The sequence below is a fragment of the Sparus aurata genome, chromosome 19 (genome assembly GCF_900880675.1).
Source record: "Sparus aurata chromosome 19, fSpaAur1.1, whole genome shotgun sequence".
Classification (NCBI taxonomy): Eukaryota; Metazoa; Chordata; class Actinopteri; order Spariformes; family Sparidae; genus Sparus; species Sparus aurata.
In genome coordinates this window covers 18,978,911-18,991,563 of record NC_044205.1, presented here as the reverse complement: position 1 = coordinate 18,991,563, position 12,653 = coordinate 18,978,911, and the positions used below count along the sequence as shown (strand labels likewise).

At 45.6% G+C, this 12,653-nt stretch overlaps 1 protein-coding gene across 5 annotated transcripts in view; it reads left to right on the top strand.

The window, feature by feature from the left end:
- The window catches only part of slc4a2b (solute carrier family 4 member 2b), a 50,722-nt gene that overhangs the window by 34,934 nt on the left and 3,135 nt on the right, over positions 1-12,653 (top strand). For 2 of the 5 annotated variants that reach the window (XM_030398569.1, XM_030398568.1), the window contains exons 8-23: positions 3,922-4,058; positions 5,256-5,345; positions 6,131-6,311; positions 6,407-6,542; positions 8,208-8,412; positions 8,501-8,609; positions 8,708-8,892; positions 9,025-9,241; positions 9,343-9,549; positions 9,657-9,805; positions 10,144-10,338; positions 10,783-11,001; positions 11,098-11,187; positions 11,301-11,467; positions 12,043-12,296; positions 12,382-12,551. In XM_030398569.1, coding sequence (XP_030254429.1) covers positions 3,922-4,058; positions 5,256-5,345; positions 6,131-6,311; positions 6,407-6,542; positions 8,208-8,412; positions 8,501-8,609; positions 8,708-8,892; positions 9,025-9,241; positions 9,343-9,549; positions 9,657-9,805; positions 10,144-10,338; positions 10,783-11,001; positions 11,098-11,187; positions 11,301-11,467; positions 12,043-12,296; positions 12,382-12,551 — 2,711 coding nt within the window. The remainder of the gene's footprint in view (positions 1-3,921; positions 4,059-5,255; positions 5,346-6,130; positions 6,312-6,406; positions 6,543-8,207; positions 8,413-8,500; positions 8,610-8,707; positions 8,893-9,024; positions 9,242-9,342; positions 9,550-9,656; positions 9,806-10,143; positions 10,339-10,782; positions 11,002-11,097; positions 11,188-11,300; positions 11,468-12,042; positions 12,297-12,381; positions 12,552-12,653) is intronic. The other 3 variants (XM_030398570.1, XM_030398572.1, XM_030398571.1) reach the window with 3 other exon arrangements.

Below are 12,653 nucleotides of genomic sequence, written 5' to 3'. Positions count from 1 at the left end.
TCTCAAAAAGAGACAAACACAAGCTCTTCTTCTGATCCTTCGGTCGGGAACACTTCGTGTTGTTTTTATGACACAGTCCTATAACTGCGGTCGCGAGTGATTATCGCGGGAACTCCTTGGCCTCGCGACGCCAGCTGCCTACCGTACTGCACCGTGTCCGACTCAAAACGCAACCGGGGGTTACCGGACGGCGGAGCAAAACACCCGATCTGGCCGTAACGCAGCGGACACGTATCCAGTGTAAATTCGGGGTTAAGCACTGATGCTTCCTGCAGTTGGGTCGGATCGAGTTTGGATCATGTTCTCACCATAAACGAACTGTACCAGAGTTTGTTTGGAACCGGACCGAGACCACCTCTTCAACAAGGTCTCGGTCCGGTTGTTTTGGTCCGCACCCGAATGCGATTGATGTGTTCACACCTTCCCAAACGAAGTGCACCAAGGGGGTAAACGCTCCAGGGTTCGATTCAACCGAACTAAACAAGGCAGGTGTGAAAACGCCCTTAATGTTTTGGTTCATACTCACCGCTGTCTTCAGCATCGTTTTGAGCAAAAATGTTCAACAGGTGCAAATTTGCAGTAGCTACAAATTTGTATGTTTAGTCTTGACTTCCATGCCACATTTCAGCTTCCAAATCAAATAAATTTTATTCATAAAACCCAAAATCACAATCAAAGTACCTCAGTGGGCTTTACAATCTGTCCTTAGAGCCTTTATTCAAATCAAGTAAAAGTTCCCATCATGAAAAAAAGCCGTTTAGTTTTTTCCCTTGAAAATGGAAGAAACCGCCATCCTCCTTGGGAGAAAACTGTGCATGCGAAAACGGCGAGGAAAATTGTACGGACTGACTGACTAACAGACCAACGGAGTGAGCTAGAGACTGAGCTGAAAATCCACTGTATGCTACTTGCCCAGCACCAAACAGCAGACAGACACAGAAAGCAACTTGTTTGGGAACACAGTAGAGCAGTTAGCAGCTAAAGACACAGATATTTCCCTCAGTAGTTGGTGGAGACCAAAAACAGAGCTAACAAATGACCAAAAAAGGATGAAATGAAAATGATTTTTTTTTTGTTTTGTGATTTGTAGCATGGCGACATCCCAACATGTGGATCATACTAACCTAACAAGGTGGCAGTATGTTGGTCATTTGTGTTTACAGCTCCCTCGGCCCCCAAGTGGAAAAAAAACATTTGAATTTTTAGCACTGTCATCAAGTACAATGACATCCACAGTTGTAGTTTTTAGTTTTGCGTATGATTATTATTCATGAATGGTGAAGCAAACAAGGAAAAGATAAGGGTGTAAAGTAGTTCAGAGGAGAGATAAATGTGCATATATGATCTACGTTATCCATCTTGAAATATAGATGAGTTGGTGTCTCTAGTATCTGCTGATGATTTCATGTCGTTCATTTGCTGTAGACAGATTAGTTTCAAACTGTGCCTCAAAATGAGTTTCTCCAGCATGTGTGGCTCACTGATGGTGTTTTGTGTGTATTTTAGTTTCAACTCCTTATTTTTTTTATATATAAAAATCACCTTTGAACTGTTCCTGTGTGATTAGACAGCAACAATAACAAACTCTTGTGTTTGTTGATACTCCAGAAACATCAGGGTGATGGCGAGGGGCCACCTCGCCCTGATGTTCCTTCTACATTGCAGTCAGTTCCCCGCTGCCCTGTGACGTTCCCGGCCCCCCGGCCCAGCGTGGGGTCATGTTCAGGGCCAGGGAGATTTACGTCAGGGAGCCGACCCCTCAGCAGAGAGCGGCAGCTTATCAGAGAGTGTGGCAGACAGACTCGCATTATTAAATTAGCCGTTCCCGCTGTCAGCTGAGGCCCCGGGACTCGGGCCCGAGCCAACATGGTGGCTGATTGTGGAACCTGTTCACAACCTTTAATCATTAGTGGAATGAAACAAGGGGAAGAGTTAAGTGGACTTGAAGGCAAACTTAAGAGGTTGTGGACGGAGGTATGGGCTGGATATTGTCCAAATATTCAGTCGTTACGGGGCTTAGTGACACAGAGACGAGCCTCCCGACACGTTCATCACCAGATATTCTCCGCGTCTCCTTTTATCTGCTTCCCGCCTCCGTAAATCATCCTGGGAAAGTGTCTCCGTCTCTGGCTGGCGCTCAACAATTGGAATTATTAGATCACTGTCCCTCCCCTTTTGTCCGACCTGAGCGTAGTAACACCTCTGCTCACTGATGCATTCTGATCCGGGGTCAGGCGTCGATCAAGAAAGGGCAAGTTTTTCCACATTTGTCATAACTTACACAATATGCACGCGGCAGTTTTAGCAGCGAGGGGGCACGTAGTCAGACGGCCGTGCCAGCACTTACCCTACGCCCACCACAAGCCCTCCTCTTCCCTTCAAGAGGTGCCTGCCAGTCAGGCCTCATTTTACTCCAGGTTCTGCCCCACACTTCACTCAGGCATCATGGAGCAACGTGACAACGGACCTTCTCTGTAGAAGCTACAACATTTTTTTTTTTTCGCATTCTTGTAACTATCGTCTGATTTTTTAGATGAGTTGAAACATTGATGAAGAACCGTAAAAGCTTCACTGTTTGTTTCATAGGAAGTATAAGCTCTGATAAAGGTAAGACAGTTATTTTTGAAGGGAACATCACTACAGCTGCAAAATCTATTGTTATAATAAACTTTTTTGATCATCGATAAATAGTTTCAGGCATTTTTCAAGCAAAAATGTCAAACCTCTGCCGGTTCCAGCTTCTTAAATGTCAGGATTTGCTGCCTTTTTTTGGTCAAAAATTCTTTGGGTTTTAAACTGCTACTTGACAAAAGAAGCAATTTAAAATTTTTGGAAATTTTGGAAATTGTGATGAATATTTTCTTTTACAATTCTCTGACATTTTAGAGACTAAACGATAAATTGACTAGTTGTAAGATAAGTTTTATTTTTCAATGTTTTTGTGATTTGGGATTTTTAGTTTAGCTGCTTGTTGCTACTTAAATATTACTGTGAAAACATTTTTTAACTATTTTTTTTTTGTTAAATTTGAGCAAATTAGCCTTTTTTTGCCGGCCGGTCCTTTGATCTTTGAATTTGAGTCCTACCCTTGGTGTCGTCTTGTATCCGTGCCCTCCAGTGTTTCTCTCCACATCCTTCTCAATGCCTGTATTGCTGCCAGCCTGGGTAACTGTACTCCCTGCTGAGGGACCACAGAAACAAAAGCAAAGTGGCTTTGCCCTCTGTGACTTGGTGGGCTGAGATTTGAACTTAGGGTGCAGGGTCAGCGTGTGCAGAAAATAAAAGCAGCTTGTGTTCTGCGCTGGGACATAATAGGTAATTTGTGTGTTTTTAAACCAGAGCCCTCTTTTTACACCTTTTCAGCCCAAAATGACTGATAGGTAGGATACAAATAGTTTTGGAATTGGTCCAGTGGATAGAGGATTAGGCAGCCACAAAATGTGTGAAAGCGGCTACAATGTAATCCTTATGGGCCAATGCACCAGTCAGAATTTGTTCACTAAAAGCACTTGTTTTTTCCAATGACGGGCTCAGATTGTTATGGATAAGATCCCTACTGACATAGACCTTATGTTGGAGGGTGTGATCCTTTTGTTTTGACCAGAAAGGGCCGTTATATCGCTCTGCTCAAAGCCACCAGACTCCTTTGACACAAAATATTTTACTTAGCAGAAAACAGGACTTGCTGGTTTACCGCTGCCTTGATTGGTTACTATGTTTGTGTGTAAAAAAGCTTAAAAATAGGGCCAAGGTTCAAAAGTACTCTTTGATTTAGAGTTTAATTATGTCATGTTTATTGAATTGTGCATGTGTGTTTCTGGGTTAGAATGAACTAATCGAAGGTATCTGAAGATGTTTCCCCGTCTGGTCCGTGTTCTCAAACACATCTCACCTGTCCTCCCTCCTCTTCTTCTCCACCAGGTCATCGTTTCGAAGATGTTCCTGGCGTGCGCAGACACCTGGTCAGAAAGAGCACCAAGGGACAAGTGGTGCACATTGGCAAAGACCACAAAGAGCCGACCACTCGCAGCCGCAAGCAGGACCGAACCCCGCATGAGGTGAGACATTTGAGAAGGACGCGTGTCAGTTAATGCCAATTGATTAAAGTCACACTATTTTCTATTTCTTTATTCTATTTTTCTATATTCTGTTTGTTTTCTTCGAGTCCTTGAATTGATAATGAGGTCACAAGTCCTACACTAAAGCAACAACGAAAACCAACAACCATTCCCGGGATTTGAATATATCTTTGTATGGGGGATAGAATATATTAAAGATTATGGCTGTAATTCATGATTGTTTGAATCCTTTAAACCTAGAACGTTTTTGAATATTCTGAAGAACTCATCACAATTTTACAGAATCTCCGGATGTCCCTGAATAGCTTGCTTTTTTCAACCAACACTCCAAAACCCCCAAATATTTAATCTGTAATCATATAAAACAGAAAAAAAAATCATTAATTGTAATATCTGTTAAACATTAAGTCCAGCAATGTTAAAAACCCCAAATCAGAACCTGAAATCACTTTAAAAGTGACACACATCTCAAAATCATCTTTACAAAAGAGAAGGTACTTATTATTTCCCAACCTCAGAAATGTTTGTAAAATCAAGAGAAATAAAAGCAAACCTTTATTTTATATATTATACACGGAAAAGCCTGTTTCATTCAGACTTTTTATAAAATACAATTACAACAAAAGTTGGGAGTTTAAGATCATCTTTCTGCAATGGCAAAAAGGTGTGTAAAAAAAAAAGTGTAATGATTTTCATTCAGGTGCGATTCGGGGACCTTCGGAGGGGAAAAAACGTTCTTGTGATTTTCTGCTTCGGTCTTTGATTAATCACTCAAAGAGTAATCATGAATCGTACCCAGTCCTGGGAGATGTTTTCCAGTCTTTTCCTCTCTCGAATGAGGCACTGCCTCATCTCTTTTGTCGATGGGACAGGGAGGGACGGAGACAATTAAAAATGAATGAATGAGTTCTTTGCTTTCACACACGGAAAGGAAAAAAGAGGGGGGAGAGGGGCTCAGGTTACCAGACACTGGGAGCTTCTGAGAGAGGGAGAGCTATGTTTTATTAACGCACACACATTCTCATACACTGCCCTGAGCCCCCAGCAGCCAGAGTAAACAGCAGGTCCCTGTCAGGTGTGTGTGGTCACCTGTGGGTGTGTGTGTCAGAGTGAGGGTCCGGTCATTTGTGCTGCTTGTATCAGTGAGTCCTCTCCTGCACCGTCTCACTCCTCCAGTCGTTACCGCTGGTCGTGTACCGCTCCGCCTCGCGGCAGGAAGGCGTCCTGATGCACATGGACTCCGGTCTAATGGCTCGGTACAAGAAGGTGAGGCTGGGTGACCGGCCAGAGTCAGGTTTGACCTGTGTGAGCGTGATTTCACAGGCATGCAGCCGGCGCATTTTGGCAAAGGATGATAAGTTTCGGAGAGTTTCTTTGTTGATCCTCGTCACTGACCAGCATGGTGTTCAATTAATAACTTGTTATAACCAGATTTGTACTGAGAGAGGCACTACAGATTATGGTCTGTTTTCTGACTTTTTAAAAAGGTTTTTAAGATGTCGTTGGCTGTTTTGTTGAGCAACTACTTCAGGATAATAACATGAACAAGATTTTGCTTGTGTGTGTTGATTAAATTTAAAGGTGCAGTATGTAGTTTTTTTTGCCTAAACAAACTAAATAAACAAACACTTTGTTCTCATGACTGATTGAAAAGAATAAAAAAAAAAAACTGAGCTTAAAGGACAACACAATTTCTGTTCTATTTTGTTAAAAGTGGTGCACCCTGCCACCTTTAAAGCTTCAAACGGTAGTCTGGGGCCTTATTTTCCTTTTGAGAACAGCTTGTTCATTCAGTTATGGAATAAAATTATATTTCTGAGTTTGTATTCTGAGTTGGAATTTCCTCTCCAAAACTAAACAGTGCCCCTTTTAATAAAGCACTTGGTCTGGTATTGAAAAACTACATTTTACTAAAGATTTGAGTGTATGAGCTGACTTAAAAACAAGTTGAGCTATTTGGCACATGCTCAAGGTGCATGTCGTTTTCTCTGGATATTCTCGACTATATCTAACCTGCGCCTGCACGTGCTCCCGTGCGATGTCCTCTCCAGGTGTTTGTGGAGCTGAACGAGCTGACTATGGACAAGAACCAAGAGATGCAGTGGAAGGAGACGGCTCGATGGATCAAGTTTGAGGAAGATGTGGAGGAGGAGACGGACCGCTGGGGGAAACCTCACGTGGCCTCGCTGTCCTTCCGCAGTTTGCTGGAGCTCCGAAAGACCATCTCGCACGGTAAGAGATGGAAGCGAGGTCGATTGTTAACGTCACCCTGAAGTCTGTGACGCAGATTGTGGGGTGCTGAGCTCATTATGTGCGTTTGTCTACAGGTGCAGTGCTGCTGGATCTGGACCAGAAGACCCTGCCTGGCATCGCCCACCAGGTGGTGGAGCAGATGATTATTTCTGACCAGATCAAAGCTGAGGACCGAGCCAATGTCCTGAGGGCCCTGCTGCTGAAACACAGGTGACCTGCAGCAAGTGAATGCAACAAACAAGCAGTGGTTTCATTTGTGAAAGATGGATGCCTTGTCATTATCTGACAGAAAACCATTTAAGGGAAATCCGTTTGATGGTACAGTCTCTTGTGTTCGGGTGAATGGTGTCTCTGTCTCAGCCATTCTGCCCCCCATCACTTATTTCTGCACTATGTAACTACGGTGAGAGGGTACGATCACAGTATTACGTGCATGTTTTCAACACCTATTACTTGTTATTACGTAATTAGTTTATTTTGTAGTTAGCACCTTCAATATGTCTGACAAATTGTTACAGACCTGGGATTTGTATCTTTGGTTGTCACCGAGTTAATCGATCGCGGTTGATGTTTTTCACTCATATGGAAAAAAATATGTACTTAGTAAAAATGCAAGTAAACTTTGAGTTGGAAACACGGAAGAAAAAAAGAAAGAAAATCTGTTGTACAAAGTGATGTATTTTGTCTGAATGTCTCTAATTTGTGCTGTTTTCTTGGAAGTTATTGAAATACTGGATACTCAGTCTTTTAGGATTTTACTCAAAGCTGTAACCTGTCACAAGAGGTCACAAGGAGACATGTTTTATTTTTTTTTCTGGGGCGACAAGCCAAGCCTATGCTCTATACGATGATGAAATAGTACTATTCGCGGTACTTATTACCTTTTTTGGGGGTTTTTTTGGTCTATGGTTTCAATCGTTACAGTCCTGACTTGAGACTAGACTTTGAATCTCAAAGCTAATAGCAGTTCATACTGCTTATTATGAGGATGAGAATCAGCACCTCCAAATCTGAGGCCATGGTTCTCGACCGGAAAAAGGTGGCTTGCTCCCTCCAGGTGGGAGGAGAGTTCCTGCCTCAAGTGGAGGAGTTTAAGTATCTCGGGGTCTTGTTCAGGGGAGGGAGGGAAGGATGGAGCGTGAGATTGACAGGCGGATCGGTGCAGCGGCCGCAGTAATGCGGTCATTGTATTGGTCTGTCGTGGTGAAGAGAGAGCTGAGCCGAAAGGCGAAGCTCTCAATTTACCAGTCAATCTACGTTCCGACCCTCACCTCTGGCCATGAACTTTGGGTCATGACCGAAAGAATAAGATCCCGGATACAAGCGGCCGAAATGAGTTTCCTCCGCAGGGTGGCAGGGCGCTCCCTTAGAGATAGGGTGAGAAGCTCTGTCACCCGGGAGGAGCTCGGAGTAGAGCCGCTGCTCCTCCACATCGAGAGGAGCCAGCTGAGGTGGCTCGGGCATCTGTTTCAGATGCCCCCGGGATGCCTCCCTCGGGAGGTGTTCCTGGCATGTCCCGCCGGGAGGAGAACCCGAGGAAGACCCAGGACACGCTGGTGTGACTATGTCACCCAGCTGGCCTGGGAACGCCTTGGGATCCTCCCGGAAGAGCTGGAGGCAGTGTCCGGGGAGAGGGAAGTCTGGGTGTCCCTGCTCAGGCAGCTGCCCCCGCGACCTGGCCCCGGATAAGCGGACGAAAATGGGTGGATGGACTGCTTATTATTTTTATTTAATATATGAGTACAAGGATGAGCATTGATTAAACCGCCTTTACTCCCACTGTTGCGCACTTCCTGCTACTAGGTGGCTTCATGCCTGGTCGTTGCCTATCTTCCTCCTGCTCACCCTCTCTCTGCCTCTCCCCGCCTCCCCTAGTCACCCGAGCGATGAGAAGGAGCACAGTAGCTCTTTCCCCAGGAACATCTCCGCTGCCAGCCTGGGCAGTCTGATGTCACCACATCACCACAGTGCCAATCACACACATCAGCCAGAACCATTGGTGACCGACCCGCTCATGGGAACCCTCCACACCACAGTGGACGCCGACACGCGCATCGACATGGAGAAGAACGATGTACAGGTGAGTGTCAGGGGATTTCCAAATGAGTCCCAGCTACGAGAATTCTTCACTATCTTAATTTTGCTTCTTCGACTGCTTTCCATCACAGCAGAAGGAGCCGACCCTGGCGTCCGGTATGCATCGGTCCAAATCCAAACATGAGCTGAAGCTGCTGGAGAAGATTCCTGAAAATGCAGAAGCCACCGTCGTCCTTGTGGGTGAGTTATCTCCCGAACCCCATATCCATTTTTTCCTTCACCTTTCCATGCGAGGAGTGCCGTCCTTATGTTGACTGTCATGTCCTGACATCCTCCAGGCAGCGTTGATTTCCTGGAGCAGCCCACCATGGCGTTCGTGCGGCTGCAGGAGGCGGTGGAGCTGGAGTCCGTCCTCGAGGTCCCCGTGCCGGTCAGGTTCCTCTTCGTTCTGCTGGGACCTCCCACCACCAGCATGGACTACCACCAGATAGGACGCTCCATCTCCACTCTCATGTCTGACAAGGTGAGTGAGGTGTAGAGACTGAGGGCTGAGATTTTTATACTTGCTGCAAACTACGCATTAGAACAAAGAGTAGGACCCTCCCATTGCTTTATTATATTGGTTGAATTTGATTGTATCTGAATCTCCATCCAGCAATTCCATGAGGCAGCCTACCTTGCAGATGACAGGCAGGACCTGCTGAACGCCATCAACAGCTTCCTGGACTGCAGCATCGTGCTGCCGCCATCGGAGATGGGAGGCGATGAGCTGCTGCGCTCGGTCGCTCGCTTTCAGAGGGAGATGCTGCGCAAGAGGGAGGCTCAGGAGGTCAAGCTGTTGGCCAAGGAGCCCAAAAGCCTGGAGGAAAAAGGTGAGCATGGCCGCATACAGCTATGGTTTTATCAAATGACATTTCCATTGTCATTTTTGCTGTTTTATTGTGATATATAACCCGTTCTCTTCATCACACAGAGGCCCTCCTCACACCCCTGAAAAAGTCGGACGACCCTCTGAGGCGCACCGGACGCCCCTTCGGTGGGCTGATACGAGATGTGCAGCGTCGTTACCCAAAGTACCTCAGTGACTTCAAGGACGCCCTGAACAGCCAGTGCATGGCCGCCGTCATCTTTATCTACTTCGCTGCCCTCTCCCCAGCCATAACATTCGGAGGCCTGCTGGGTGAGTCAAGTAACCGTCAATTCACAGCTCATCGTTTTTGTACCGACGAATCTTTTAAACTTGTCGGTGTTCAATGAGGTGTTAACTTCTTGTCTGTGTGCTGCCAGGTGAGAAGACAGAGGGGCTGATTGGTGTTTCTGAGCTGATCGTGTCGACAGCAGTGCAGGGTGTGATCTTCTGTTTGCTCGGAGCGCAGCCGCTTCTCGTTGTGGGTTTCTCCGGACCGCTGCTGGTATTTGAGGAAGCCTTTTATAGTGTAAGTTTGTAAAGAGTAAAATCGGCACACCCCCACCTCACAATTTAAAAATGTAGTTTATTGTTTAAATTCAAGGTTCACCCACCCAGCTTGCAACATCAGCTAGCAACCTCACATCTGTTGAACTTAACTAGATTATGATTCAGGTGTTGCTGATGTACGTGAGGTCACCTTTTTTCAACCGAGCCCAACCACAACCACTAAACAAATCAAAAAATGCTGAAACCTTTTGTGAAATAATCAAAACTGCTCGAACATTGCATTCATAAAAAAAAGTTTTTACTGCTTTTATGAAAATCAACCCTGAAAAAGAGTTTCTTTGCGCCGTGTCTTCACAGTTCTGCAAAGCAAACGACATGGAGTACCTGACGGGCCGCGTCTGGATCGGCTTTTGGCTCATCGTCATCGTGATCGTCACGGTGGCCTTCGAGGGAAGCTTCCTGGTCCGCTTCGTCTCCCGCTTCACCCAGGAGATCTTCTCCTTCCTCATCTCGCTCATCTTCATCTGCGAGACCTTCATCAAGCTCGGCAGGGTACACCTGAGACTTGAACTAACAGCTCCTGATTAGAAAACATTTTTGTTGGCACGCTGCGGGTTCTCGTCCCTGACGCTAAACAGAACAGACTAATCTCTGGACAGTGTTCAAACCTCGGGGTCGAAATGAGTATGTTTTTCTAGCAACTGCACCTGAAATCTTTTGAGATTGATTGGCCTTGAAAGTTAAATGGATTAAGGGTTGACTATTATCCAGGCTTATGATTCTGGAAGGGTTTTGCTATTTTTAGTTTTATGGCACAGACTTGAAAGGTGTTTTGCCACAGGATAATCTCATTTTCCAGAAAGTGTAGTTGTGGATAAACTGGTGATGAATTATAATCCCTCCGCCGAAAGTAATCACAACACGTGTGTGCGTTTCGGTCTCTGCTGCGTTGTAAAATATTGCGCAGTAATTGGATCCCTTTGTGTCTTTGAGCAGATTTTCAAAGAGCACCCACTGAAACGTTGCTCCCTGGACAACAACACAGAAGACGCCTCGGCAGAAAATATCTCGCTGATGCTGAGCAACAACACCCAGCCTGTGACGGTGACCGGCGAGCCCAACACTGCGCTGCTCTCTCTGGTTCTCATGGCCGGAACGTTTTTCATCGCTTTCTACCTGCGCAAGTTCAAGAACAGCGCGTTCTTCCCGGGAAGGGTGAGGAGATAAATTCCCTTAATGTGATGCAATTTAAAATCTGCAGAGCAATCAGCCAGAATAGTTTCAGCCTTGTTAATGATTCATTTGGTTCAGTTTCGCAGGATTATTGGAGATTTCGGCGTGCCGATCGCCATCCTCATCATGGTCCTGGTGGATTACAGCATAAACGACACATACACACAGGTGAGACTCAAACACTGTCACTCATCTTGTGTAAATGTGTGACTTGTCTGTGTGTGTGGCTCTTTGGAAACCATGAAACCAATGATCGTCTCCCTGTTGTCATCCTCGTCCAGAAACTGAGCGTTCCTTCAGGTTTCTCTGTGACAAGTCCCTCCAAACGCGGCTGGATCATCAGTCCTCTGGGTTCAGACGGTAAATTCCCCATCTGGATGATGTTTGCCTGCTGCCTGCCCGCTCTGCTGGTTTTCATCCTCATCTTCATGGAGACTCAGATCACTACGTGAGTTACGGGAATATCATCAGACGTCAGATCTATTTTCAGAGTGGCTTTTAAAGGTTTGCCTACATAGTGCTGCTTTAATCGTTCACTAATGCAACTTTGCCTGTGATGAGTTATGGAATGTAATTAAGTGCATTTACTCTATTACTGTACTAAAGCACAATTTAAAGGTATTTCGAGAGTATTTCCATTTTATGATACACCTCAACATCTTTTTAAAAACAAAATATGTTTATTGCCGTAAAATTACTTTTGTTCCTGAAATACAGTAATATTCAGTAAGTAATATTTTAACGAGACATAACCATGACAGTACTGAGTCAAAAATATTGTGCTATTTGCTTTAATCAGTATCTCTCAGTGTCAGAGTGTTTCGTAATCATGAATTGAGTTGTGCAACACACTGATAGAAGAGAGGGTTTTTCTCAGAGGTTACCGACAGCAGGCCGCTCTGAATAAATCAAAGTAAAACAACAACTCAAAACTTGCTCCACAGCTGTCTGTTACAAACTCAGCCTTTCTCTTTGCCGGGTCATCCAACTCTGTTGTTTACGTCTGTGTTTACTCCCCCGCAGCCTGATAGTGAGTAAGAAGGAGCGGATGCTGGTGAAGGGTTCTGGTTTCCATCTGGACCTGCTGCTGATCGTGGTGCTGGGCGGCAGCTCGGCTCTCTTCGGCCTGCCGTGGATGGCCGCTGCGACCGTCCGCTCGGTGACCCACGTCAACGCCCTGACTGTCATGAGTAAGGCCGTCGCCCCCGGAGACAAGCCTCGCATCCAGGAGGTGAAGGAGCAGAGGGTCACCGGGCTCCTGGTGGCCATCATGGTTGGTGAGTGTCATCCGTGCTCTTTCCTATTTTCGGAGCCAAATCTATCTAGAAAATGTTCATATTTAAATTTCCCTCCTCTGCACAGGTATGTCGATTGTGATAGGCGACCTGCTACGTCAGATCCCTCTGGCAGTGCTGTTCGGCATCTTCCTCTACATGGGTGTGATGTCACTTAATGGTATCCAGCTGACAGAACGGATGATGCTGCTGCTCATGCCACCAAAGTATCACCCTGACCACACCTACGTGCGCAAGGTAAGAGGCAGGGGTGGAAGTAACTAAGTACAACTACTCAAATCACTTTAAATAAGTCATTTTCTTTGGGTACTTGCACTCAATAACTGACCTCAGTGATTA